Source organism: Fundulus heteroclitus, chromosome 23 (assembly GCF_011125445.2).
Source record: "Fundulus heteroclitus isolate FHET01 chromosome 23, MU-UCD_Fhet_4.1, whole genome shotgun sequence".
Classification (NCBI taxonomy): Eukaryota; Metazoa; Chordata; class Actinopteri; order Cyprinodontiformes; family Fundulidae; genus Fundulus; species Fundulus heteroclitus.
Genome location: NC_046383.1, coordinates 32,972,601 through 33,000,353, shown reverse-complemented (window position 1 = coordinate 33,000,353; position 27,753 = coordinate 32,972,601). Strand labels below are relative to the sequence as shown.

The 27,753-nt window shown below is 41.4% G+C and overlaps 1 protein-coding gene across 1 annotated transcript in view; it reads left to right on the top strand.

Annotated features, from left to right (window-relative positions):
- Nucleotides 1–18,575, top strand: part of aff2 (AF4/FMR2 family, member 2) — a 231,770-nt gene extending 213,195 nt beyond the window's left edge. The window contains exons 22-26 of the mRNA XM_012864607.3: nt 1,108–1,179; nt 2,812–2,905; nt 6,119–6,171; nt 8,765–8,985; nt 11,590–18,575. Coding sequence (XP_012720061.2) covers nt 1,108–1,179; nt 2,812–2,905; nt 6,119–6,171; nt 8,765–8,985; nt 11,590–11,711 — 562 coding nt within the window. The 3' untranslated portion in view covers nt 11,712–18,575. The remainder of the gene's footprint in view (nt 1–1,107; nt 1,180–2,811; nt 2,906–6,118; nt 6,172–8,764; nt 8,986–11,589) is intronic.
- Nucleotides 18,576–27,753: the final 9,178 nt, after the last annotated feature.

The window sequence follows — 27,753 nt, the reverse complement described above, 5'->3', positions numbered from 1 at the left end:
TCAATATAAAAGTTACGTTTATTTTGGCCTTATGTTATAAACAGGGCAGTGTAGTCCAACTACTCTGTCCTCCCGGCAGAGACGGATAGCTCTCCCTCTCAGGAGGGGCAGAGTGATATTACACACTTGGGAAGCATATTTAATGCGCCCGATAATCCGGGGCACCTTATGTGTGGACAAAGACAGACACGTTAATTCACAGTGCGCCTTATAATCCGGTGTGTCTTATGGTCCGAAAAATACAGCATATCTGTGCAATTAACCATCTCCATTGAATATAGCATCTAATAGCAAAAACAGATTTTTTTTAGTCTTTATTTAATTGTGACTACATTAAAACAATGAGGATTTGTGTCTGATTAGACCACAGATTGAATATATACCTTACCCAGGCTCATTTCAGTATTTATAGAAGTAAAGGCCTTCTGGAGTATCCAGTGCTACAACAATATTCTCTCTCTTAATTACAGAGTGTATACATGTAATTTACAGTAATAAGGGAACCATTGTTATTTGATGAAAAAGATGCCTGCAAAGCCATGCAAGTTTGGAACACTTTCCACCACAAATGACAAATTAAAGCAATGCCTTTATAATGAACACTAATTTAGCCTGCATGCCTACCTATGACCAGCCAGACACTTCAGCTCAGAACCCTTTTGTTTTCCAGCCTCCCACACTCGCAAGGTTGCTAATTTGTTTAATTTAGCCGGTGCTACGCTACCAAATCTCAGCGTTTTCTCTTTGGAGAGCTGCCAAGCATGAGAAGCTACCTAGTGCAACTAAAAGCACTCATCGATCCTGCTGAAGTGTCCTCGAGCAAGACACTGAATCCCTTGAAAAAGCAGACTTTGGGTTCAGTGGTTTCACCTTTGACTGGCCCTAAAGAGGTGACCACAGAACTGATGAGAATGTGTCTTCAAAGATCAATAAAGTATGAATGCGTGACTTCCTTCATTTCTTTTTTGGCTGATAAACTGTCTTTGCATTATGACCTGCTGCATATGATTATTGAAACCTCTTTTAATTCCCATATATGACATTTAATTGCATCTGACTGAAGTAACTCAGCAAACAGAGGAGTGATGAGCTTCTTCTTTTCTGCAGGTACGCCATGAGGTTGAAGAACTTCACCAGCCACTCAGCCACCGTCTTGGAGAAGAGGCTAGCTGTCCTGTGGTATGGTCTTGCTCTTCCAGTGTGTGTTTGTGCGCGTTACCTTCTTAGAGACATACTGAAACTATCTTCAGTTTCTTTGCCCCTACGTTTCAGATAGATGTAATGCCAGGTATAAAAGTGAGAATAACTTTTGGTGTAGCCATAGAATGAACGCAAATAGTTTAGCATTAGAAAGCAAGAACAAATAGAGATATGATATTTATACTGATGGGAAAGGTGAAAGAGATTTCCCCCTGACTTGGAAAAAGAATAATTTTTTGCTTGCAGAAAATGTTTTGGTGCCATAGTAGCAGTGACAGTGGGAGCAAAGAGATGTGAAGATTGTAAGACTATCTTTTCAGGAACTACCAGCATGGATTCATACATCTTAAGAATGTATTTTTTATCTATTTGCATGCCTTTTTAGAAAAATACCTTTAATACTTTTGTCCTGAAATGATAAATTAGTTTTATGAATTCTACACACAATGTCTTGTGGACTGTTCCCTTTCAAACTAGTACAAATGCAATGTGATGAATGCATACCATTAATGCCTTTTGAAGCAAATTCAACGAATACCGAGTTCATATTTAAAGAACCTTGCCAATTAGTGGTTAAACTTGACAAATGTAGCTTATTTGTACGATAAATACCTACATTTATATCTATAAGATTAACTATCTCCAGTGAATGTACAATCTAAGAGCAAGAATACAAAGATTTTAGTCTTCACATTGCATTATGTTGCTGAAACACCCAGTAATGCCCTATCAATTTCCTAGTAGAGTCCACAAAATTTTCATCATTGCATTTTTATATGTCCTTGTATCTTTAAAATATGAGCTAATTGCTCGTGGCCTTCGGAAGAACAACACACACACACACACACACACACACAGCATTACACATCCTCCACTGTACTTAGCCGTAGGCGTGAGGAGCTTTCACACATTTTCATCCATTGTTTCACAATAAACCCACCTGAAGTGTTTGTTTCACACTTAACCCACCAGAAATAGTAAAAAATTACCAGTTCGAGTTAGGAACCCCAGTTGGGGGAAAAAATAACAGATTTAGATTCATGACATCCTCTTCAGATATGCACCTATGTAACAAAATCTAAATACATGTAATAGCATATCTGAACTCCAGATGTTAGAACAAATTTTAAAAAGCTGTGATTACAAACAGATGAAACCGTATAGGGGTAGCTGATAACATCTGTGCTCTCATAGCACCTCTGGATATTGGATGTCTGATAACTGCCCTGTGCAAATCCATATATTTGTGATGGTAGGACAAAAAACAGCCAGCACGCATGTCAACTATTATTTCTTTACACAGAGTTTTTTTCCCAAATTGATGAAATAAAATATTGCCTTTTTCACATTTTTGTGGTGAGACTATACAGATAAAGTAAAGGTTAAACAAAATATTAAGGCCGCATCTTTATCATTATTGTCCGTAAATATGGACAGTGGCGTGTATGTTTCCCACACTCTCCTCTCTAAAAGTCTCCCTGACCCCTCAGGTATTTGAGGGCCAGTTCTGCACGTTCTGTGTGGAAAGCATGAACCTAACATTGAGCACAGAGCTTTGACGGGAAGCCGTACAGAGGACTCATCCGCCTCCTAATGTTTGTGTTCCCATAGTAACCGCTGTCTGTCTCTGCTGTATCTGAGGATGTTCCATCTGAAGAAAGACCACGCCGTCAAGTACTCGCGCTCGCTCATGGAGTACTTCAAGGTAACAACTGAACGCACACAATTGGACACCGAGTTTATTTCCTTCCCGTGTCTCTCGTCGTCTGCCTGCGTGACGGACGGCGCAAGGCCAACTGCAGCCCCTCTCGCGCATTTCCGATCCATTTTCATGCCGCATGTGCATTAATTTTGCATGCCGTTGTGAAATTCCATTCTTTTTTTCTTTAATATTAATGCACTAATTAGCTCCATCCATCATCGCAGTGGATTGTTGCGGTTTAATGTGCTTGTTTTGATTAATTACGTTTAGTTGAATTAATTACTGAGGATGTCATTATCACAGTTCTGCGTTTTACACTGATGGGATTGGATTTCTGGGAAGGAACTGACAGGGGGTTTAGCTGCGCATATGTGCGCAGGCTGTTTACATACGGGCTGTGTTGACAGAGTCAGAGCGGTTCATTTTGCATAACAACAGTCAAAGCAGTTCTGTAACTCATTTACCCAGCTAACGTTTCTCAGAAGTTACAGCCTCATTTTCCAGAGCGACAGGAAATTAGCATTTAAAAAAGAATAATGATGAGTTTGAAACTGACCTAATTGCGAAGACCTTTTAATTCTCGGGACTGAGAAAATCTATGGTTTTGTGGATGAATTTAGGGTTCATTCTTTTAAACTTGACCCTAAAACATTTATTTTTCATCACAGAAAAAAAAAACACAAAGGGCAGTTTTAAAAACATAATAATTTTTTTTAGGAAGAAAAAGCTGTCCAAACCATTCTGGTGCCGTGTGAAAGTAATAGCCTCCTTGTTTAATCATGAGTTAATTGTGATCAAACACAGCTACACCAGATGCATCTCGGCCTGATTACTGCCTTTCCAGTAAAATCAAGAATCAGCTTAAATAGAATCTGTCAAGATCCTAACAGGCAACAAAACAGGACCTGATATAAGCAGATGAGAAACAAATGTATTGATATCCATCAGTCTGGAATTGGTTATGAAATAATTTCTAATGCTTTGGGAAAAAAGTAAGCGACAGAAAGAGTTATCCACAAATGAAACAATTATGCCACCGTGGTGAACCTTCCTAAAATTGACCAGCTTACCAAAAAGACTCTAAAAGCACTGCAGTCCTCCCTTGCCTCAGTTAGGGTCAGTGTTCATGATTACACAATAAGAAAGAGAGAAACAATAGCATCCATTGGAAAGTTCAAAGCAGAAAACCGAATGACCAAAAAAAAAAAGCACCAAAGCCTCTCTCACATTGGCCTAAAACACCTTGATGGTCCCCGTGTTGAGAAAATATTCTGTAGACTGATGAGACAAATATGGAACTATTTGAAAGGCGTGTGTCCCAGTACAGATAAAACTAACAACAGTTCAGAAAAACACAACACGACAGTCAGACATGGTGGTGGCAGTGTGATGGTGCTAGGCTTCCTTGCAACTTTGCCGTAATAGCTACTATGGAAGCCTTGGAGTTTAATAAGTTTGACAATGTCAACATGCCATCCATGTATTAGCTACTGCTAACAGCTAATAGCTACGGTGATTGTTGCACCTGCAGTCGCTTATGCGGGCTCTAAAATTAGCAAACACGAGGGAAGAGGTCTTGCTGCTGTATTACAGACAGTGAGTGGGCCGGCTGATATCCTTCCGCGTACACACATACACATCCTTCGTCTCTCTCTCCCTCTCTTGGAGAGAGAGAGACGAATCAGGGAGAGAGAGGTGAACAAAACAAATCGTCTCTGCCGGGAGGACAGAGTAGTTGCTGGACTACACTGCCCTGTTTCTAACACAATGCCAAAAATAGACATCACTGTTATATTAAGTTAACTTACCTGTCCAGAAGAAAGCCTTCCACCTCCGCATCAGTTCTGAGTCTATACTCCTTCAGAATTATCTCCACTCCACCTGGTAATAATAGCTGCGCCGCTATAGACTCTAATAGAATGATCTACGGTCATCCTTGCTTGTTTATACTCCTCCTTCACCGACAGCATGTCTTCATATAGAAGACAGACAGGGAAAATGCATATGGCTGACAAGCTTGTCCCCTTCAGCTTCTGAAATCAGAAATGGCACAAATGCAACATGGCGCCTCGCAGTGAGTGCACCGACACCATTGTATTTATAAACTACTCATTATAAGCTAACCTCAGCAAAGACATTTTAACTCAAATGACGAGAGCAGCTCAACTTCCTCTAACCTAGCTGTTCAGGCACTGATGATGACCCCCAGGCCAGGAAAAATATACTTAAGGAATCCTTCAACCGAATCTCCAATAGCTGTTTTAAACGGCATAAGATAGAAATAACTATTCATTATAAAACTATTTTAGATGTTTATAAATAAGAGTATTTTCAATTACTGAGCTGTGTGAAAGACAGAATTCTGTCTTCTGTTGTTGAACAGACAATAACGTCATCCCCTCTAACCATACGTAGCTCTTGATTTGAAGGAAAGTTGAAGAATTTGGAGGTAGCCCTTTCCACCCATTTTGTGCAACGTTCCAGTGTCACTGCCAGCAAAGCACATCCATTAGTTCATTATAAGGGACATTTATCTGAATATTAGTCTCCACTTTACATTTCCAGAGTTCCAGATTTATTTTGGGGGAAATTCAGCTTGTCTTCGCACACAAGTTTCCCCATCTAAAATATAACCATAAATGAGCTCTGTCTCAGCTGGAGATAGGCACCAGCACCCCTCGCGACTCCACAAAGGATAGACGTGTTAGAAAATGGATGGAAAAATGGTCTCAGAGACAAAGCTGCATGGTTTGACACGTTTCAGGTCTTTTGTTTCCTATTCACTGATTTTCTTACACCCCTAAATTAAGAATAAAGACAAGAAATCAAAAAGACCGCTTTGTACAAATAACTTCAGAATATTTTCATTTCCGTTTCATACACAGGTTAAGCAAGCATTACCTTTTCTAAATTATTATGACTTCATTCTATATTTGTGATAAATGTAATATTTGGGGGCGTTTTTATAATTTGCAATCTGATTTTAAATGAGTTGTTTAACTATTACACGGTTTAATAGTTTATTAATGATTATTAAATGATTGTGTGGCAAAATAAAAAAAAAAAAAAAAACAGTTTCCGAATGCTCTCTGACTCAACATTTACCTACACTTCATCTGTTGCATTTTTGCTTTCTCCTAAGAGTCCGACTTGTTTTTCCACTGCTGCTCAGCCGTAAACATCATGCATTAATAAAATTGTGTTTTTGTCATGCAGAATTCAGCAAAGACTTCCCATCAAGCCCCCTCTCCTTGGAGGACCAACGGAAAGTGAGTAGCCACGCACGCCAACAAGCATCAGCCCCTCGGTTCACCTCGATAATTGAGAATTTATAATTCACCGGAGCTCTGCCGCCGCTTTCCGAGGCGGCCCATGACAGCCACTTGCTCAAACAAACCCCTCAGGAAGCAAATAAAGGGATTGATTTGTTGTAGATGTGAGAAGGAGAAGACTGGAAGGGCTGCTGAGCGTCCGACGAGGAGGAGTGATGGAGGCAGTGATGATGGATGGAGGAGGAGAGGCGTGCAGGAGTCGCGGATGTGAAACTAATGACTTTGGACAGCTCTGATGCTGCACAGCAGCAGGAACGGAGCTCGCTCCGTGTGTGTGTGTGTGTGTGTGTGTGTGTGTGTGTGTGTGTGTGTGTGTGTGTGTGTGTGCGCGCCGCAGCGGTGGTGCCGAATTAGACGCAAGTTGCGGGTCAGTGAGGGTCAAGGCCACATCACAGACGTTACATCACTGCCAAAGACCCGCACCCCGCCGCGCTACACAGGAAGAGCGATTTGTTCTGACATGTCTGATGTTAGTTTGCTGTGAATATCAGAGCGGCTGCCACCTTCTCCATCTTCTGATAGATTTAAAGCAGACACCCCCCCCCCCCCACTAAAGACAAAGCTGCTGTGCTGAGGCTGCTAACCAACCAGAGGATATGCCAAATGTAACTGAATGAGCATCATGATTACTACTAGATAAGATTCATCCACTCATGTTGGATTTATTTTTAAAAAAATTGTCACAGATTTTACATTTTTAAGACAGAACTGTGGGAATTTAGTTTTTTTTGTTGATGAGCTACTGATTGAACATTTCCACATCTTGTCACGTTACGACATCTCACGCCTCAGCGTATTTAATCAGATTTCATGTGATAGACTGCCACTGATTAGTTCAGGACTGAAAATGGAAAGAAGGCTGATCAATAAAAATCTGAAAATAAGGAGTGTTATGTATTCAACTTCTCTAAGTAAATGTTTTGTCGAACCAACTATTCCTACAGATGCAGTTAAAAGTCTTTTGGGGTTTGTTTCTGTCAGCCTCTCAAAACCAGGCACACAAATTTCTCCCCATTGTTTTTTTTCCAAAACAGCCCAGGCTCAGTCAGACTGGATGGAAAACGTTTGCAATCATCGATTTTCATGTCTTGCCATAGATCCTCAATTGGTTCAGGGTCTTGACTTTGACTGGACCATTCTGGCACATGGAAAGACTTTCATCTAAACTATCGGTGTCCAAAGGTCACCATTTAGACACTGCAACCATCCAGTGACTTCACCACAAAAACAGACCTGGGCACATCCATTCATTAACTTTGGCTAAATACAGCAAGTTTTTTTTTTTAAAGAAAAGAGTGACCTATTCCCTGCTCTGGTTGCTGAACATTGACTAAAAATTCATTTTGAGATTAACAAATAGCAAAAACAAAGGACTCAAAATGTAATAACTTGATTCCTTCCCTTTAATAGGAGAAAACATAAAGAGCTTTTCTAATGTTTCGGTTGCCCTTTTCTGCAAGTATTATACTCTTTAGTTTATTTCATTAAGAGTATTGCATGTTTATGTTCGACAGGTAGAAAAAACATGGATACCGTAGTTCTAAACCACTTGGTTTGTAGTTCTGCCTCAGTGGTCAGGGTCACAGTCTCCAACAGATTTTCTACCAGGATTTGTGAGCGCCATCCATCCTCTAATCAACTCGGACCAGCTTTCTCATTTCCCCTGAGCAAAAGCTTTCCCATGCATGATGGTGTCACCTCTCTGTTACATTGTGAGGATGGAGGACCAAGGGTGAGATGGACAGCTGTGTTTTTTGGGCATTTTTAATTTGCAGTTAGGTTTTTACATGCTGAAAAAAAAAAAAGCTTTGGTCCGGTCTGACCAAAGCACGTTGTTCCCTGGGTGGCTGGGAAACTGAAAACTGGACGTCTTGTGGGTTTCTTTTTGAACAACCTTCCTCAAAGGTGAAATTTGTAATGCACACGATTAATCGTCGTCTTGTCAACAGATTATTACGCCCTTCTTCTCTGCTTAATGCGCTCCTGGCCTACAGGACAGCGATGTGCTGGCCGTACTCTAACCGTTCCTGCATCACGGATTGAAGCTTTGCTAGATGCACAAATCTCGGGATATTGCTTTATGATTTAACCATTTTTTTTAAACTCCTCCCTGAGCCGTCTGCTGTGTTCCCTGGCCTTCCTGATGCTCTGTAATGAACCTGAGAGAGCAACTGCTGCTTTCCTACTCAGATGAGGACCCTGATCATAAATAAACACATTTTTTAGTTATTTTTGAATATTAAAAATATGCATCTTTTACTTTCCACGTCACATTTATGCGTTACTTTACTTTGCCCTGTCACGTGAAATTAAATGCATAAAAACGTAAAGAGACGATTCCATTGCGAGGCACTGTAGCTGTAATAAAACCTCACTGAGGTACAATATAGTTTAAACACAATGGAGGGCTTAAATCCTCTTTCTTCCCCCTCCTCTTTGCATAACCCAGAGGCCCCCGCAGCATAAAGAGGCTCCGCGCTCGGTTCCCAGGATGTCACTGGGATTTACCGCCTGTCTGTGTGTTTTCCAGGGTCAACGGGACTCCGTCGCCCCTCTCTCTCAGCCCCTCACCAGCCAGCGGCGGAGGGGCGCCAGGAGGAGGAGGAGGGGGCGCATCAGGGTCATCTGGTAGCGTGGCGATTCCCCAGCGGATCCACCACATGGCCGCCAGTCATGTTAACATCACCAACAACATCCTGAGGAGCTATGAGCACTGGGAGACGGCCGACAGACTGGCAGGCGACAGCAGAGGTAGGAGCACAGAGACGCAGGACTCCACAGGACGGCCCCCCGTCTTTAACACATCCGCTCACTAACATCTGCGAATCTTAAAAAAAAAACGTGACAAATCTTTTCTGCCGTTGGTTCATCACAGCAGAGATGTACCATTGCTGTTTCATTTTTTGTTATTTTGTTTTTTTACTTTGCTCCACAGCGTGTTTTACTGCTTGTACAGAGCTTCTAACTCTGCAGCGGTTGGGAAAGCGGCGCTCCTGGGGTGTCTGAACTCCCACCTGACAGCGGGCGCTTAGATGAGCAAATAGAAAAGCTTTTATGATCTGGTTAAAATTTAGGTCACACTCACTTAGCGGGAGAAGAGAAGCAGGAGAAACGCTGTAAATCCAGAGTATCAATTTAAGAAAAAGGAGGCAGCCAGGTTGAAATGAGAACTGCATGATTAAAACAAATGGCCACATTTATATTTATAGCAAAGATGCAAAACTGTTTTCCAGAAATGGTGATAAACTTTTTCAACTTGTTGCCAATTTTATTGGAAATCTGTTTGCACAGACTAAGAAAGATGACCACTAGTGAATAATCATTAAAATAAGCAGCAGTAAAGATTCAAATGGCTTCCTGTTTATGGCTACCTTCCCAACAAACCTAGGAATGCTTTGGTAGACGTGTTAATATTAGAGCAAGTTTAAAGTTGCGATGCCTTGGGGAAAAAAAAATTTAAAGCCCGCGATCTTCATTTCCTTTTGTGGTTTGTTTCCACCAGCTTTGCACGTCTAGAAACTGAAATATTTGCCCGGCATGCCTTCTTCAATAAATCGGGCTCAGTCAGGTTGAAAGGAGTGTCTGAACACCGACTTTAACCTGGTGCCACAGATTCTGAATCGTAGAAAAGTATCGGGGTCGCTCGGAGGACAAAATCGTTTGAATGTTTTAGTTACTCTGTTAGTTGCAGACCAAAGTCCAACCGTTGAGAATGAAGTGGAGATAATATGTTGAACCAAAGGAGGAGCGCTGAAACTGCCGTGTCCTTTCCAACCAGGTTTGTTATGCATAGCGAGAGCCTAAGTGCTGACTGTGAGTGTGGGTCAACGGGGTATTTACATGCTATAAGACAAGGAATGATAAAACTGGTTCTTAAGTATGAAGCAGGGGCCCCCAAGTCCAGGCCTTGAGAGTCCTTCAACTTTTAGATGCATTCCTTCTCCAACACAGCTGAATCAAATGGCTGAGATCCGTCCTCAGCCTTCAGTCAATCAGCTCTGCGGGGGCCGCTCACGAGACATTTATCTGATTCAGGCGGGATTCAGAAGAGACGCGTCCAAACGTTGCAAGACAGTAACTCTAGAGGACTGGAGATGGGCATCCCTGGTATGAAGTTAGTGCCTCGTTTACACAGCATTGTTATTTATAGAGTAATATTGTAAAAGAAAACACACCGATTCCCTTACCAATAAAATTCTGTTAGAAAAATGTGTCTCGTTATATCTAAGTCTGCCAGAAAACTGACAAGCTCAGTAGGCTAAATCCTCTTGAGGCGGCTTAATATTGGGGCCGGCCCACCAACGTTTGTTTAAATAATGAACATCTGAAATCACAGTGCACATTCCCAACACGCTCTCAGTAGACAGCAGTGGGGCACAAATCCTCTGGCCCCAAGCTCTGATCGTCCAATCAAAATGTTGGAATTGCACACGTTACCTTTACGCTCTGATGGAAAGTGTGCGACCATACAGGCAAGGCAGATTTATTTGTATAGCAAATTTCAGTGCAAGGACAATGCAAAGTACTTTACATGATTGAAACATTGGAAGTTAGAAACCGATTAAAAGCATGCAAAACATACAGTTGGAGTAAAATGTAGGAAGTTTCAAAGAAAATAAAACATAGCAAAATGGAAATTAAAAGCAATGATTAATCTAGTTTTGGTTGTCCTTGTCAGCTCATTGAAGGATTGATGTGAAGCTTTTCTGTTCACTAAATAAACAATATGAGTGAGCCTTTATTTGTAATTTTATCTATAAAATCAAATTACATTTAGCCTATATAAAAGGGATTTTCTAGTGTGTTGGTTTATGCTAATTTATCAGTTTAATTTAACAGGTTTAAATGTATGTTTGTCAGGTTGTATGCATCACAAGTGTTTGCGCCTCACTTAACTTATCATGCCAGAGACGCCAGTGTTTTAGTGGAATGGTTAAAGTTGAATTTTGACGTTTTTACGTTTTTGGTCACTTCGGGTGCATAGAGCGCTCTATATATAAAGCTTGATTTAATTAACATAGCAACTTTATCCTCAATATTTTGACTTTATCATTGATTCACAGTTCCCCATTTTTATTATTTGAAGTTTAATCTTAAAAACAGGTCAGAAATCAAAATACTTCAATAATTTTTCATTTCTCTAAGCGACCCTGGTACTCTGTCAGATTTGGTTTCATTGGTTTGGTTTTGGACTTTAACTGGGCTATTTAAACATGAATGGGCTTTAGCTCTAATTGTAGGGTTGTTGCTGGAAGCTGAACCATTCCCTCCTCCTCCTCCTCTTCCTCCTCCTCCTCCTCCTCCTCTTCCTCCTCCTCCTCCTCCTCCTCCTCCTCCTCTTCTTCTCTCCTGCAGACTTCTTCCAGGACCTGGACTCGGCGATGGAGCCGTTAAGTCAGCAGAGCAGCATGACCGGGCTGGTGCGCTACATCAGGCAGGGACTGCACTGGCTCCGCACAGAGGCTCAGCTGTTGTAAAGACTGAAGCAAAGCCCAAATAAAACGAAATGTGAAAAAGCAAATAAAAGAAACGGGCCTGGGAGCTAGAGCTGGGATAACAGCTGAGGAGAGACTCAGAAGGAAGCTTCACTTCCCACCGCGATCCCTCAAACGACCCAGCTCCGCACGCGCCAACGCGGCGGTGCAGGCTGAGTCTCTTAATTGGGCTGAAATTCACCCGGCAGTCAGGGCTTAACGGGAACCGGGGCTGGGGACGCAGATTAGCGAGGCAGACGTTTGGCGGACGCTGCTTTTTCGAGCGGCTGCAGCAGAGAGCCGGCGCAGGTAGCTTAAACTCCTGAGGAGACTCAGCACACCCCCAAAAAAAACCCTCCCTTTGAACAGAGCGATGGACAAAAAAAGAAGAGCGGAAGGTAAAAAGTGATTTTTAGTAAGACGGGATCATTTTCTAGCAGATAAGTGAGCGGCTGATGTGATTAAGGCAGCTAAATGTGGCCAAAGAGCTCAACATAGGCTCATCAAGCCCAGCAGAGGAGCAGAAACGTGTCAGTGATTGGGTCTGGGTTTAAAGCCTCAGGCTGATATTGATCCAGCTGGAAAAGTAGCAGTCCAATCCATCAGATAAGGACCACACTGGTGAGGGAAAAGGCCAGGCTGTGATCCCTGAGGCAGAATCAAAGCAGGCTGAACTCAGTCCTCTACTTCACTTTTAGTCCTCAGAAAGAGAGATCCTCCGAAACAAGACGACAAGCTGAAGGCCCAACCTGCCACCGTTGTGTCCCGACTGGAGGCAAATGTTCTGTTCTGCCTGCAGCACGACTGCTGACAGATTGTTTTCACTCCAAAAAAAATCCCCCCCCCCCCCCCAATAATTAGAGCGAAAGTAAACGTATTCCAAAATAAGTATTTAGCACTTAAGGCATAAATCCGACTGCGTACAATAAATCTGTAATAGCATGAGAGAAGGACAAGGAAGTAAATGACACTGTTTCCTAAATTGGGCTCAAAGCTCCACATTTTACAGTAAAAATCAATCAAATTGACTTTAGTTTTGACAAAGACGATGTAATTTGTTTTGCCATTTTGTTGTAAGTGATTCAGTCAAGATAAAATGTTTGCTCTCAAAACCAAATCTCCTCTGATGACATCACATCAGGCATAAGGAACGTTAAGGGTTGTTTTTTGTGTTTTTCTTTCTTATTCTAACATCTTTTTTTTTTTATCTCTAAAGAATTACTAATCTGAACTCCTTTCGAGATCTTTGCCAGTTTTCTGCATGGCGAAAACAAACAGTCCGAGCTGTATGTAGATCACAGCGAGAACTTCGGGAAAGTCTGGGGAAAAATAAAAGGCGTTAAAGCAGACCATGGAAGGGACCAGAGCGGACAGGTTTAATGATGATAGATCTTAAAAGATCATTTTGAGCCACGTTGATGCGCTCCATTAAGATGATTTCTCAAGTCCCATCCGTGTTTCCTGGGAAACTGCTGCGTCAGCAACTTTCGCCTTGCAGGCAGATATCAATGTTCAGAGTTAGCTTCACCCAGAAGCATGTTAAAAGACGTCTTATCACGTCGGAAACAGCACAGTTGTTTGGGTAAACTACGGTGATCTTAGTTCATACTGCAGGAAGTGCTGCTGTCCAGTCGCCATTTCAAACCTAATCCGCCTGCAAAACATCATTCACTGATTTTGTGAGTGGCGAATATACACGGAAATCAATCAGATAGAAAAAATCTAACAGAAATATAAACACGTTCCTACCTGTTGAATTTCTTATGATCATAATTTTTCCTCTTCACCGTTAGCTTCGGCCTCCCCATCCTCAGCAGCAGCCATCCTGGTCTGGAATCAGCCAAACTTGTTGGGAGTCAGACATCTTTTACCGCCTTACATCTGACGTCCACATCTCACAAAAGTAGCTGCCCTGCAGTAGAGTTTACCAATGCAAGGTGATCAGCTGGTTTATTGGACGAACAAGAAGCTAAATTAGCCCTTTTTTTTCTTTTCCTTCTTTTATGAACTTCTTTAAAATATTGCAATATTGCGTCAAATCCTGCAGTGGATATTCCCACTTCAGTACACATTTATAGTTTTGTTATAGTTCAGTGCACGTCACTGCTGCTGGAAAGCACGCTCACATTATTGATCAAATACTACGGGATTAGCGCAGTGATTTCTTTTCATGACCAAAGTGGACACCGATGGGCTTTTTGCCCGTTGGTCACTAAGTACCAACAGTGCCATTTATTTCCAGGGGCCTCCCAAACAAAACGCTGATGCCTTCCTCTTCCTCTGTCATCACGATGTAAAGCCTGATTCAACGGCAGAGACGTTCGATGTTTTTGCCTCGATCCCTAAAATTTAGCAGTCAACCAGATCGAGGATGTGAGCAGACATGTTGGGGCCCTCAGTTCATCTTTTCCAGTCAAGCAGGCTGCTTCCAGGTGAACAGAAAGTTAGGGAGTGAACAGCAACAAAAACCAGCTCTCTGTTTACCCGCCCCTCCAAACGAGGGCTTGCTTCCATCAAACTCAGCATCTCCTTTGCTGGTTACGGGCTTTTTTTTTTTTTTTTTTTGGGTGAAATTTCATGCCCAGTTCTAGTTCCCATAGTAACCCACCCACTAAGGTGTCAAACACTCACAAAAAGGGGGGAGGGGGGGGGGGGGGACTACAAGACTCAGTGTGATTTGGCTCCAATTAAGCCCCCACCCACGTGCGGAGCGAGCGAACGAGGAAGATCTCACGTCTGCTCCTCTGGCCCCCGACGTCGGAGCGAGTCGGCGACTTTGCGCGGCACTCAACGAGATCAGATCATCTGCTGGATCATCTTCTAGTCGTCTCCCAACATTCGTCGTGTTGTGTCGTCGGTGTGTATACGTGTACAGCTGATTGTCGAGTCTATCTAAAATCGTTGCTGAACAATAATGATGTTTGTGTAATATACTGTACAGATTGTGACACCTGGAAGCAGTGTATTTGGGGGGGGGGGGGTCATTATTTTTTTGTGTCTTTTGAATGAGTGAATGTGAAAGAATGAATACTGAGTGTGACTCATTCATGTGTGTGTGTGTGTGTGTGTGCGTGTGTGTCCATGCACAGGCTATGGCTGCATTTACACAGCCCCAAAACTGAAATGATTTTTAACTCTTTGTGGTACTTTCAAAAGAAGAGTCCCCACTGTTTCCGTGTGATTTTCCTCCGTTGCTTACCGTGCTACAAAAGCTTAGAATCCACTCGTAAGGCTTTCCGTGAACCCAGCACATCCAGCATGAGTTTCATCAGTTTGGGAACATTTCACCATGCCTGAATGTGCGTGAAAGGACGACGTGGATGTGGGAAGTAGTTTTTACTTTGACGTGAAAAAAAAAAAGAAAGAAAGAAACTCAAGTGCCTCTATTTGTGTCCAGTTGGAATTGATCTATTTATTTAAAAACAAAGAATGAATCTAAATAATTTTCCATACCATATTGGTATAAATATGAGATTTCCTTTTTTTTTTTTTCCTTCGTGAAATCAGATGTCTCCATAAGCTTTTTTACTGGCGTTATGATGACGCCAGGTTTTGGCTTTAAGATGGGGGGGAGAGAAAAGAAAAAAAAAGGCGTGTGTTTAAACGTGTTGAATTAGCATCCGTTGCTGTATTTTGTTCTGTTGATGATTTGACGGAGTTTCGGTTTTGTCTGAAATGCCTGAAACTTTTAAAAATCATTGCATGCAATAAACGGTAGCCTCAGACCAACAATTGCTTGTGTCCATTTGGAGAAAGACGAAAAGAAAAAAAAGAAAAAGAAAAAAAAAAGAAAAACAGTCTATTTTGTGTTGCGTAGGTTGCTGAACGTGTGAATTGTTCGCGTCGCCTGAATCTAGCTGCTTTGAATTCGCGCAACTAATGGTGGCTGTCTGGACATTCAAGAACAACTCGAAACACTTGAAGAGGCGTAGAAACCGTATTTATGCCTTTCTCGCTGATAAAAGGACTGACGCAGCCCAACAGGTGTACATTCAGTAGAAAGCTGGAATAATTTGCTTGCTAGTTTCATTAAGACCAAAACAGCAGACAGTGATTAGCAACCCCCTCCCCCACTGAACAGACCAGACCTCTTTTTTGTTTTCTTTAAGCAGCGTGTTTCTTTAAAAAAAAAAAAAAAGGAAGTTTATATGAAAATCTGAAAGAGTTTGTCAAAGATCAGTTTGGATAATAAATCCTTTTTCCCGCTCAAAATCCACTTATGAGCTAAGACTGAGATCAGGAGTGCTACCGTTAGCCAACAATCTGTAAAAGACAACAAATAAAACAAAGTTTAGGGGTCACCTGTAACGTCAGTAAATGATCCAAACGGACACTGTCCAGTTAAATGTTTTTTTTTTTGGTTAAGTCGGGTTGAAAAATGCATCTCATGTTATTTTTGTTCAGTCCAAGTTATTTAGCTGGGGTAGAAAAAGTTCCTAAATTTTGCACTGGGTGCCCGAAGAGAAGACTGCTCCTCGTTAAATGTTCGTGACGTAGCGCACATGATAATAGTTGAACTAAAGCAGCAAATTCGTGTTTATGTAATGCGATGGGAATATCTGTGTGTGCTCCCTAAAAACGTTTTGGAGACAGCCTCGCTCAGCTTGCCCCGTTATATACTGTTGGCATCTCATTACAGATCTCATTAGTTCCTGTTGCATTATCACAGTTGTCAACATATTTATGAAAGGCAGTAGAAACAAGAAAACATTATTTTTGCAATAATTACAATGGAAGGTTTAATGCTTGTTGATAGCAGATGGTGTCAAGGCGCTAATATTTTGATGATCTCTCCAGCTGTGACTACTTTCTCTGATAGTAGTTTCCATTTCATTAGATCACAGGCAAAGCATAAGGAAGACTCCCCAACATAGCCTTAGAGAGAGAATGAGCTGTATTACGCTTTCCACTCAGGACACTGGGGTTCATGTCCAGTGCTGAGTTGGCTTCAGGTGTTACGTTTTCCATCAGTGTTCTGTTCGGTTCCCTCACATCCTGGTTGGATTTAAGGAAACGTTATTATTAAATGTTATTGACCCCTTTGAGCGGCCGCCTCAGTAACTTAATAAAACAAACAAATTATAAAATAACGTGACGGTCAAAAACAAAGATATATATATTGAGTCCAGAGAGCCAAAGCACGACATGGACCCGTCAAGTCCTTCTACAGTAAAAAGAAATTCCTACTGTGACATTTTAGTGAACAGGAAGTGGACCGGTGTGGCCACAAGTGGAGATTTTCACAAGGGGGTTAGCGGGGTGGACAAACCCCAGTTTAAAGAGATTTTCTATTCTCTACTCACTATAAGTCCACTTTAGGGAAATATAGTTATAGGACAGGAGATCCAACAGAAGGACACAATTGGTCATATTTTTTTGTCACCTGGCTCAAACAAGGATCAGAGCAAACATAATTGTCACTTTGATGAGCATCCATCTCCATAATTCAACAAATCCTTAGAGCACAATGAAAAGTCAACCGATACGTGATGGTAGCTGTTGTGAGGTGTGTACGAAAAGGTCTGTTTATAGGCAGCAAAAGAATCTGGAAAGGCGAGAAACGATGATGCATATATCTGTGAACTGGGAGGGTTGGAATGACCTGGAAGCCTTTGAAACAACAGCTTAACACACTGACTCCACACCTGCTACATCACAGGTTGACTGAGAAAATAAAAAAATGCAGCGGTCAACACAATATTTCTGTAGGACTGTAGCAGAGACACAAGTTGACTTCAGTTCTTTGTTCATTTGTATCCCGATTTAGGAACTGCTCGCTGGCATTTTGGCCCTTTCTACTTCCCTTTTGTATCTGGAAACAAACAATTTTGTACCCATATAGTTAAAATTGCATATAAGTTGATTTCAATTTATAGTTGAATACTTTATGATTTATAGGGTTAAATAATTAAAGAATTGCTTATATGTCATATTATTTGTAGTTTGATCCCTTGTTGGGTCATTTGACAGATCAAACCAAATATCTTACTAAATATACAAAAAATATATAGTATTGAACCACATTTCCTTACAAAAGAATATGAGTAGATTATAGAAAATTGCATAAAATCATGTGTTGGCAACAAAGGAACAGAACTAAATTTCCCATCTTGTTCCCCATCAGTCCAGATTTGGCTATTCGGGACAGCTTTTAAGTAAATAACCTGCCGCTTATGTTCCAGGGTAATTGCTTTATGTAGCATTTTTGTGTTTCTTATGAAACTTACCAATGAAAGTATGCTGAAAATGATTCTGGCCCTCATCAAATCAACCCATTTTTTTATTTTAAATTTCATTTGTTGCAGTGAAACTAAACTGTGGAAAATGTAATATTTATTGTGCCGATATAGATAAAAGCTGCTAAAGTTTCTTCCAGTCCATTTGCCATTTACTGTAGAATATACAGCAGACTTGATGGCCAAACTTGCGCGCCAACAAACTAGTGATTGCGACCCAAACTCGTGCCATCTAACGTGAACGGAGTTCATTTCTGACTCCACTTGAATAATCCAGACCAGCCACCAGGGGTTTTGCAGCAGCAGCATGGTGACTCTGATCCAGCCATACAGATCTGAGCGGATCTTATCTTAAAAACCACTGGCTAAACTAAACAAAGAGCTGTGCAGAACACCACGGAGAGCACATCTGTCCGACATGGTTTGTGTTGTAGCTTCAAATGTGTTGCACAGCCTCCACTGTTTTTCTTTTTCTACCAGTGCTATCTTTTGGGCCTTTTTTTCTATGGTTCTTTTTTATAATGAAGTTGTTCTATGTGATGATGATGATCAAAAAGTTGTGATGCAGTTCCATTGTTTTTAAATATTTAATGTCTCTGAAATATGGATTAAAACCTGTTTGAACCAGTGATCCCGCTGTCTGCCATGTCTTTCACTGCTCGCATGAGCTTTTAAGATGCGTGCCATGTTTTTTTGTTTTTTTTAAGTCGGTCATAAGACTGTGAGAAGTAATTGAACTAACCAGTCTCATGAAAGGACAAAATAAAAAACTAACCACAAGACAGGCTACCCTCTAATCTCTCTCTGATTTAACAATCAGTTAGATTCTTCAATGAATTAGCCTTTGAGAGGCCTTTACATACACAATTAAGCTAGTCGTCTCATTTTCAACTAATGAACTATTTCTACATCATAGTAACTATTAGGCTACTTCCCCGTGCATGATTAATCTACTGCATAAAGTTTCCCATTAAAATTCAAGAAAGAAAGAAAGAGGTCTGGTTGAAGTGTGATTGCAGGATTGCAGTATGCTGAATTGGCATGTGATATGTCACAACTGTTTCTCACATTCTATCAAATTACAATCACACAGTTCAATTTGTTATATTGTGAATAGGTGTGATAGACAAACAACTGAAAAATGTGACAGGAATCTGTATTCAGCCTCCATGAGTGAATACTTCAGAGAAAAGCCTTTCACTGCGATTACTGCTGCATGTATTCTTGGGTAGAGATCAAGCAGCTTTGCACACCGAGTGAAGGTTTTGGTCTCATTCAAAAGATTTTTTTTTTCTATATTTAATTTTTTTTGCAAAATAACTCGAGTTCATTCTGGGTAGAGAACGTCTGAAGAGAAATTTTCAGGTTTTATCAGAAATTCTCCATTTTATTCCAAGCTGGACTTTGACTGGACCATACAGGTACATCTCAGTTAATTACAATGTGTTCCAATGAGACTTGTCAGATTAAAAATACCCTGTTTTTAAAAAGCAGGTATTTACCATACTATTTCATGAAGGCCAGATTTTCTGTATTAAAATGCTTTTTATTGGTCTGATGTCTCATTCTAATCTGAATCATCTTTTCTTTAGCTGTAAGTGGAAAATTATACTCAGGAAATAAAGGCTCGAAGACATCAGTCTGGGATTCATTACTCTATAGAATTTGTTTCACTTAGAGAATTGGGTTACTGATATTCCAAATTATTGAGATGCACCTGTAAAAAAAAAAAAAAAAAAAAAAAAAAAAAAAAAAGATGCACCTGTATGTCAGCTTCTGGGGGTGCCTTGTATTTCGCTCCATCCTTCTTCCCCGTCAACCCTGACCAGCTTCCCTGTGCCTCCCCACAGCATCATGCTGCCGTGACCAGGTTTCACAGTTGGGATCGTGATCCTCCACAAAACCTGCAGGCAGGCCAAGAAATGTTCAGTTCGGGTCTCACCTCTTCCTCAGTTACCAGGGGCCCTGTTGGCTGCTTCTCTGCTTAACGCTCTCTCCTTCTTAGTTTAGGTGGGCGGACATGTCTCGGTAGGTTTGGAGTCGCGCCATGCCTTCTCCTATTTCAGACGACAGATGGAAAACTAAAAATAAAACTTTTGTTTTAACATCCACACTCTTAAAACCGACGCTTTCCTGAAGCACTTTTTGATTCAGGTTCGTCTCCTTCGTTTTACACTCGCTATCAAGTGTACGCTTGCTATGAATTTCAGCCCTCCTACAAGGTGCTCTCCTGACAACTGCTCATTTGCGTTCTTTAGCTAAAGCCATGCTTTCAAGAGAGGTTAGAAAGAATCAGTGTTATTAAGATTTTATTGTACAAAAGGTATTAGTCTGGAAAGAGATTATTTAAAAATCCTCTGTTATAAATTCCCTATCATTCAGTGTAGAAAACACTTGACATTTCCTTCTGAATCAATTTCTAGGCAAGGTAAAAAGTGGTGAAGGAGGCTGCCACAAGGCGGACAGTAACGCTGAAGGAGTTGGAGAATTTTGTACTGGTTGTGTTTCCCACGTGACAACCGTCTCCTGTTTTCTCCACAAACCTGGACTAAAGAGAAGCGTTGCAAATTTGACTCATTTTCTTCCCAGCAAAAACCTTATAGGCCTGGCTAAAACATCCCAATGACCTGGATGGGAAGAAAGAACGAAAGGCAAGGTTTGAGAATGTACCGAAGATCACGTCTGTTTTAACATCACTTTTGCAGCGAGTGTGCTGAATGTAATTATTGAAGTTCAGTATAACTGCACCTCTAAATTCACTTCTCCAGAGTAGACTGAATTTATTCTGTGTGATGTTTCTCTGCTAATAGAGCCCGGGCGCTGGGACTCGCTGACGTGCGCCGCCGTTATCGACTGCTGAATGTGGACTGGTGCTGTGATCAAGACGGCTTTGTGAGCAGCCTCGAAAACACAGAGAGAGCTCTAACTTGTAAAAAAAAAATCTTATCAAACATTTACAACTTTTATATTCTTACAGACTCGCTGAAAAAAGAAACCGCACTTTGGATCTTTTAAACGAATGCTTGTTAGACTTGGTGTAAAAAGCGGTTCTACAAACAAATCAGTTGTAATTCTGCTGCCAGACTGGCCTTGAAGAGTCGGCTTTCTGTGTCCGTGTCTATCACGCTATCGTAGCTATCGCTTTGACAGTGAATTTATTACAAGACCCATCAGCAAAAATCTAAGAGGAGTTTAAAGCTTAACATCAAGATCTAGAACTACAAGCTCTGTTCATTTATCTTTAAAAAAAAAAAAAAATAAGTTCCTCAAGCAGAAGCTTTCAAAATCTTTCAAACTTGGTTACATGTGGGAATGCACAGGGCTGTACGACTAAAGCTCAAAAACCTAAATGTGAAAAAAATGCAATACCCTTGTCCCTGTTCTCGCAGATTGAAACTCCTACTATATGGATTCATTATGCCGCGCAATTCTTCAAGCTTTTTTTTCTTGCGGTTTTGATGATCATTGCAAAAAGATAATGAATTCCCCATCACAGGAAATTAGAGTGGTGAGGAAAAGAAATGATAGCACGTTCAGAGAAAGTTGAGGGGAAGGAAAAAGTGTGCTAGGAAAGGGTGCACCAGCAAGAGCCACAGCTTTGACCGGATTGTCAAGCAAAATCCATTTGAGAACATGGGGGAGATTTGCAAGGAGTGGTTTGAGGAGTGACTGAAATATGACTCATCTGCAGGTACTTGGACAAACAACTGTCCCAAGGTACGGTCTCAACAGCATCTTACAAGGATATGGTCAAGACAAAAAAATTGCACTTTACATCTACACAATGTGGCTGCAAAAAAATATAACCACTCAAAAGTATTATGAATTCAATATATTTTAGCGCACGGGGAAAAGCTATTTTTTTGTGGTCATGGAAAAAATAAAGCGTGCTTAAAGTGTCTAACCCCCAGCAGCGTTCAGACATGTAGCAAAGACCCATGTCCAAAACACAGCCGTTTTCTTTATTTGCAGCTGTAGATGCAATTAATACAATGATTTTCATCAAGTGTTAAAAAGCAACCCTGTTTCACATAAGATGGTCTCAAAATAAAGTCAGTACTCTCAACAACAAAAGCAAAATAATGCCGAAGAACCAACTGTAACATGATTATTTTTTTTAAAGGAGCTTGCTTCCGTTTTATATTCATTACGCGTCTTTTTCTCACTATAAAAACCTGCCAAAGATTTGATTGTAGGCAGTCGGATTCATTAAAAGGAACCCTCTCAGAAATTAATTCTCTCTGCTGACGGGCAGAGTGGCAGATTTAATAAATTGCCACTCCCCTCGTTCTACGCCGGGAGTCGGCTAAAATCCCAGTTCCCCCGTCCGCTCTCTGGTTCCACAGCTACAGACGCACTAACAAGACACCGACTTGTCTGTTCTAACCGAACGCCTCCTGATTAAACCCGTTTCACATTGACAGGCAAACGCATCCCATCATCCAAGCTTCTAAACGGCTGCTTTCTGGGTCCGTGTGTGCCGAGTCGTCAGAGACGTCTGAGCCGGAGAAGACCACGGTGCGTCGGACTAGATTAATTACATCTCAGGTGCTGTAGAGGCAAAGCAAACTTAGATACTTAAACAGCATTATTTACTGCTTCTCCTACTAGAACCCTTTCCCCTAACCTCCACTGCTACTCATGGACTCCGTAGAAAACATGACGGCTGTCTCCTTTCTCCCAGCGGTGCTTTAATCCTAGCGTGGCACCCCTGCTGTCAATCAAGGGTTTGCCAGAGTGAGAACACTCAGTCTTCTATGACATTTCACAAGGTGGGAGCTTCTAGAGAGAGAGAGAGAGAGAGAGAGAGAGATGAATCTTTGGCCATTCCACTTCGCACAATCCCTCCTACGGCCTCTTTTATGCTCTATTCTCTTCAGCTCACCTCGCTGGGTCTTCTGTGGGATTTAGGTCTACAGCCTTAAATGGCCATGAAAGGCGATTCCTCCGGTGAACAGTTTTGGTGATGATTAGCTCGTGTTTTGGACCATTCTCCTGGTGAAAGAACCCATGTTTGGGTTTCTGGCAGGGGTCAACATAATGTCCCTCAACAGATGATGCAGCGCACTTATTTCTTCAATCTTAGTCTTAATCATGGTACACATTTAGTTAAAATCCCAGTGAAGTTCAACAAAGACACCTTCATATTTGTGATGGCAGAACAGAACAAGTATTTTTTCCTTCTGTAATCACTCCTGAAAATGAAAGACTTTGTGATTCCAAGATGCAAGATTTTCTGCACTTTCCTAGAAGAGGGCTTTGAAAAGGTCTTATTTTTTTCTTACCTTCCTTAGCATTGTGTTCACTTAGCATTGTTGTGAGAGAAATACCTCATGCGGCCCATTGACCAGTGGCTAACAGAAATGGGCCTCTGTGTCAAGTATTTTGTAGGCCTAAAAATAAAACAATTTAAAACTCTGCTAACACGGAAAGCACGTCCAGATAAGTGCCTTTGGGAGCCTTTTTTTTTTTAAAGGCAAACGCCTTTAAAAAGTGTTGTTTGGAGGTGCTTTGTCTATGAGGCAGGGGGGACAGTAAAAGCCGACACGCAGGAGGATGCCGGGTGCCAACAACTGAGAGTGATGATTGCGGGCAAATCAAAAAGATGGGTAAAGCTCCTACATCTGCAGCAGTGAAGTAGTAAACCTCCCAGAAACAACAAAGCCAACTCTGTTTAAACATGAGCTCCTTACAGATAGTCTGCTTGCTAATGCTAAGTCGATCCTCAGTGTCGTAGTCCACACCACGCAGTGCTCCGTCCTCTTCCATTTCTCCTCCGCTTAGTTGTAAAGGAATTAGTGGCAAACTATGATGAGAATTAACATTAGCAATCAGTGGATCTGCGCCAAAGCCAACGACTAGTGCGGAAATTAGTCGGAACCCGCAGCAACCTTCCCTGCTGACTGTAGTTGTCCACCAAAGACGCTTCTGATGACATTAGTATGAACCTGATCTCTTTCTGCTCAGAAAGATTATTTTTGTACGGAACACATCTATGTTATGTTACACTTAAATAAAAACAGTCCTTTATGTTTTCCCTGTGTGGGAAATTATGTGTGTGCCAGCAGCACCGTGACAGGCTAATAGAAGTACAGAGGTGCACTAAAGATTAGCAATAATAATATATTTAAATAATCAAACAACTGAATTCAAAGGCACACACTTTCTATTATACTGGAATAAATGCTCATAGATTATCTCAGCGTCCAGGTGGCTCAGTTGGTATTGTGAAGTTCTAAATTACAACCAGGTTACTTTGCGTTGACTGGCCTACATCGATTACATATCTGGTAGATGCCTTTTTCAGTTTAAAGCTCTAGAATGGGGAAATATAATTTAAGATTCTGACGCGTCACAGGCTCTTTTGCACAGGGATAGACAACATCAAAGTAGTAAAGGCACGTTCCTTAGAGACCAGAGAGCATTTCCTTTATTAGTACACAGACCCCTGAAGGAAGGCTTGCATAAATGTCTGATTCCACCACGGGGTTCAAAATCTTATTTACCGGTTTTCATTAATTTACCTGTTTACCTCATTTTTTTTAATCGTGCCACCTCATATTAGGGTTAACTGGAACGGTCCAAAGCCAGAGTTCTTGCTTGGTAACTTTACCGCTCCTGACTCCAAAAATCCAATCAAAAATCGGCAACGAGGACAAAAGGAAGACTGGCTTAAATTTCAGGAAGGAGACTATTCAGATATTCATGAACAGGACTCGACTGCCCTGTAGCAAGGGCCCGTGCTCTGAGTGTGCCCTAGTTTGATATGGCATGGTCTGAAATCCTCTTTCATGTTTAAGTGATAGAAAAGAGCACGCCACCGCAGTGTTAGACCGCAGGAAATACGACTGAGCACAATTAAGAAAGCGCCTGGCTACTGACCGGCGCAGACCGCACCACGGTGACCATTTTCAACTTTCACGTGCTGCTTAATGTGTAGCAGCATCTAATTAGCTGACTAGTCCAAAGTTGCAACGGAGGGGGGAAAAAAACACACCACTGTGACAGAGTACTCTTCAAATCCACTTATTTAGATCCTTGGGAGGCTGTTTACTATTCCTGGATTTTTCCACACACAGTAAACACAAACACCTCTGAGACGAAGCCTAGTCTCAACGCAGCTGAGCTAAGCACTTTCCAGACACACACACACACACACACACACACACACACACACACACAGTCTCCCACTCTAATGTGATTGTATATCGCCACTGTTAACAGAAAGTCAGTGTGACCTGCCAGAGTATGAGCCCACAGCGGTAATGCAATTACCAGTGTATAAAATATAATGATAGATGATGAGCGTGAGACAAAGACGGAGCAGATCGGCGAACAGGAGCAGGGCGAGATGGAGTGAGAAGAGGAGGGCCTGGCGGAGGGAGGGGAGGGGAGGGGAGAAGAACAGCAGGTAAGCAGTAATGTAATTGTAATTAAATCAATTCGATTGTGGTCAGAGATCACTGCTTGTGATGATAAATATTGATCTGATGGAACCAGCGGAGCAGAAATTTAAGCTGACAGGAACGCAGGCGGCAGAAAGGAGGAGGGCTGCAGCCGCACTGACTCAGACATCTTCACTACCTCACAAAATACAGCCGTGAAGCTCAGGGGGACGGCCAGGGAGCTGCTGCTTTACGCACAGCCTGGACATCCAAGACATTTACACAGCCCCCGGAACCCCTCTGTAACAAACATTTATTAGCAAGGTGTATATATAGATACATAATGGTAGTTTTAAATTTGAAACCCCATGTCCACGGTTTGTTTTTTTCCATTGAAGCACATGTACGAAAGACAAAGGAATGTAGAAGTCGAAATGAAAAATCACCAGAGGACAACAGATTGAAAATATTTGGAGGAGGTGAAATTGGCATCGAATAGATGTTGAGTGCTGCCATGTTTTGAGATTTGTATTATTTTTTTACTTTTCATCTTCAGTAAGGATTTCATTTCAAGCAGACAAATGGCGTGCGTGATTGCCAGGGAATTTTTTTCAAAAAGGCGCGAGACAAAACTCGCGCCATCTTTTAAAGATGAAATTCAGAGGTTTTTAATAGTTTGAAAAGAGAACCGCCAGTGCCAGAGAGGTAGGCACTGGCAGCGTTTCTTTCCGAGAGGCTCTATAACACACTGACAAACATTATGCTTTGGAGGTGTTAAATAAGAAATAAAAATATGAATATAAAAACCACACAAAAGTGCTTCATCTCCCCCAACTGTGACAAATCAGAGGCCTTCTTATGATCCTAGATTCACTCAGATCCCTCTCTATGAAACCAAATGCTGCAAACTGCAAAAGCTGACGGACTAAACCGCATTCATTCATCATCGGATCTGAAATTAAAGCTGAAATTGCTTTCTTCTAAATGGCCGCAGCACAGAATGATCAGGCGCTGGAGCAGCAGTAAAAAACGCAGCTACACTCCGTTTCATTTGCATTACAGTTTTTATGGGGGTGGCTTTTTTACTCGGTTCATTCCAGGTCTGTGAATTCAATCTGAACCAACTGTTTTTCTAAGAAGAGAGGGCAAATAGCCACAAGTGCAAATGAAAAGGTCAGCGCATGGCTACAGTACAGAATGCGAAAGCACCCATCAGCTATTGTGGCAGAAGGGATAAGACTTCACTTTAAAAGGTAGCCTAAAAAAAAAAAAAAAAAAGACTGGATGGTGAATTCGTAATCATGGCTGCAATAAAGGACAGCAGTGAGCCAAGGGATTCAGAATGAGCAAAGTGTTGCACTACAGAGCATTACACTTGAAGCAACTTCACCAGGGTTACGTCAATACAGCTGAAAGAAGTCGTCTCTCAGTTAAACAAACTACGCTTTGTTTGACCATAACGTTTGGTTTAGTTTCGTTCCGTCCTATAGTGCCACAAGCATTTGTACCGCATGAATAGCAGGAAACAATGTGGATTAATGGTATTTTGTGTAACTTAAGAGAAAGTTATGAAGCCAATGGCCACATGACCCAGATACGCTCCCAACATAACTTCGTCCATACCCTCTACCATCTTAAGTTACCAAGTTGAGTCAAAGCTTAAATTGGTAATCCTGTTCAGAAACATTGTTATACTGGGTAAAATGGTCCTTCCATCCTGGCAGTAGTCAATACATTATGTTTCCAGAAAAAGGAAGAAGAAAATGTGATCTCTGAAAGATGCGGGCCTGTAAAAACTGACCATTCGGTCCGAATGGCAGGAATTGGTCAGAGGACTGGTGCTGTAAGCAATTATATGCTTCCTATTGGTGAAACCATAGAATTTGTATTGGAAACACCAGTTTACTGGAAGGCCTGGCACAGCAATGCTATATGTACCCAGCGTGATCTTTATGATAGTTGTGTGTTTATGTCCTACAACAATGTAATGAAGAAATATAATTTAACCGGACAAGAACATTTTTGGAAATACATAAAGATCAGTAACTGTGTCATGAGCCACAACAAGCAAACCGCATTTTTGACTATTTTGTACTGCCAGCACAGCATTGTTGTGCTTCATTTTGTTTACAGGGCAATAAGCTGTACCCTCAGCAGTGGCTGTAGAAATGTAAGGGCTTTAGGGGAAACCGACTTTGAGACTATTTTTAGGGATGAGAAATGGATGAGAATTGGTTTACCCACTGGAAATCGCATAGGGATGGAAAAGGTAAATTTACACAAGATTATGCAAAGATATTATTGGACACTAGTTGGATTAAATAGATTTGGTCTGTAGCACTTAAATACATCGCAGACTTGTTCTCAGTGTATCAACCCTCCAGACCCATCAGGTCTTCTGGTTTTGGTCTACTCTGCAGGACC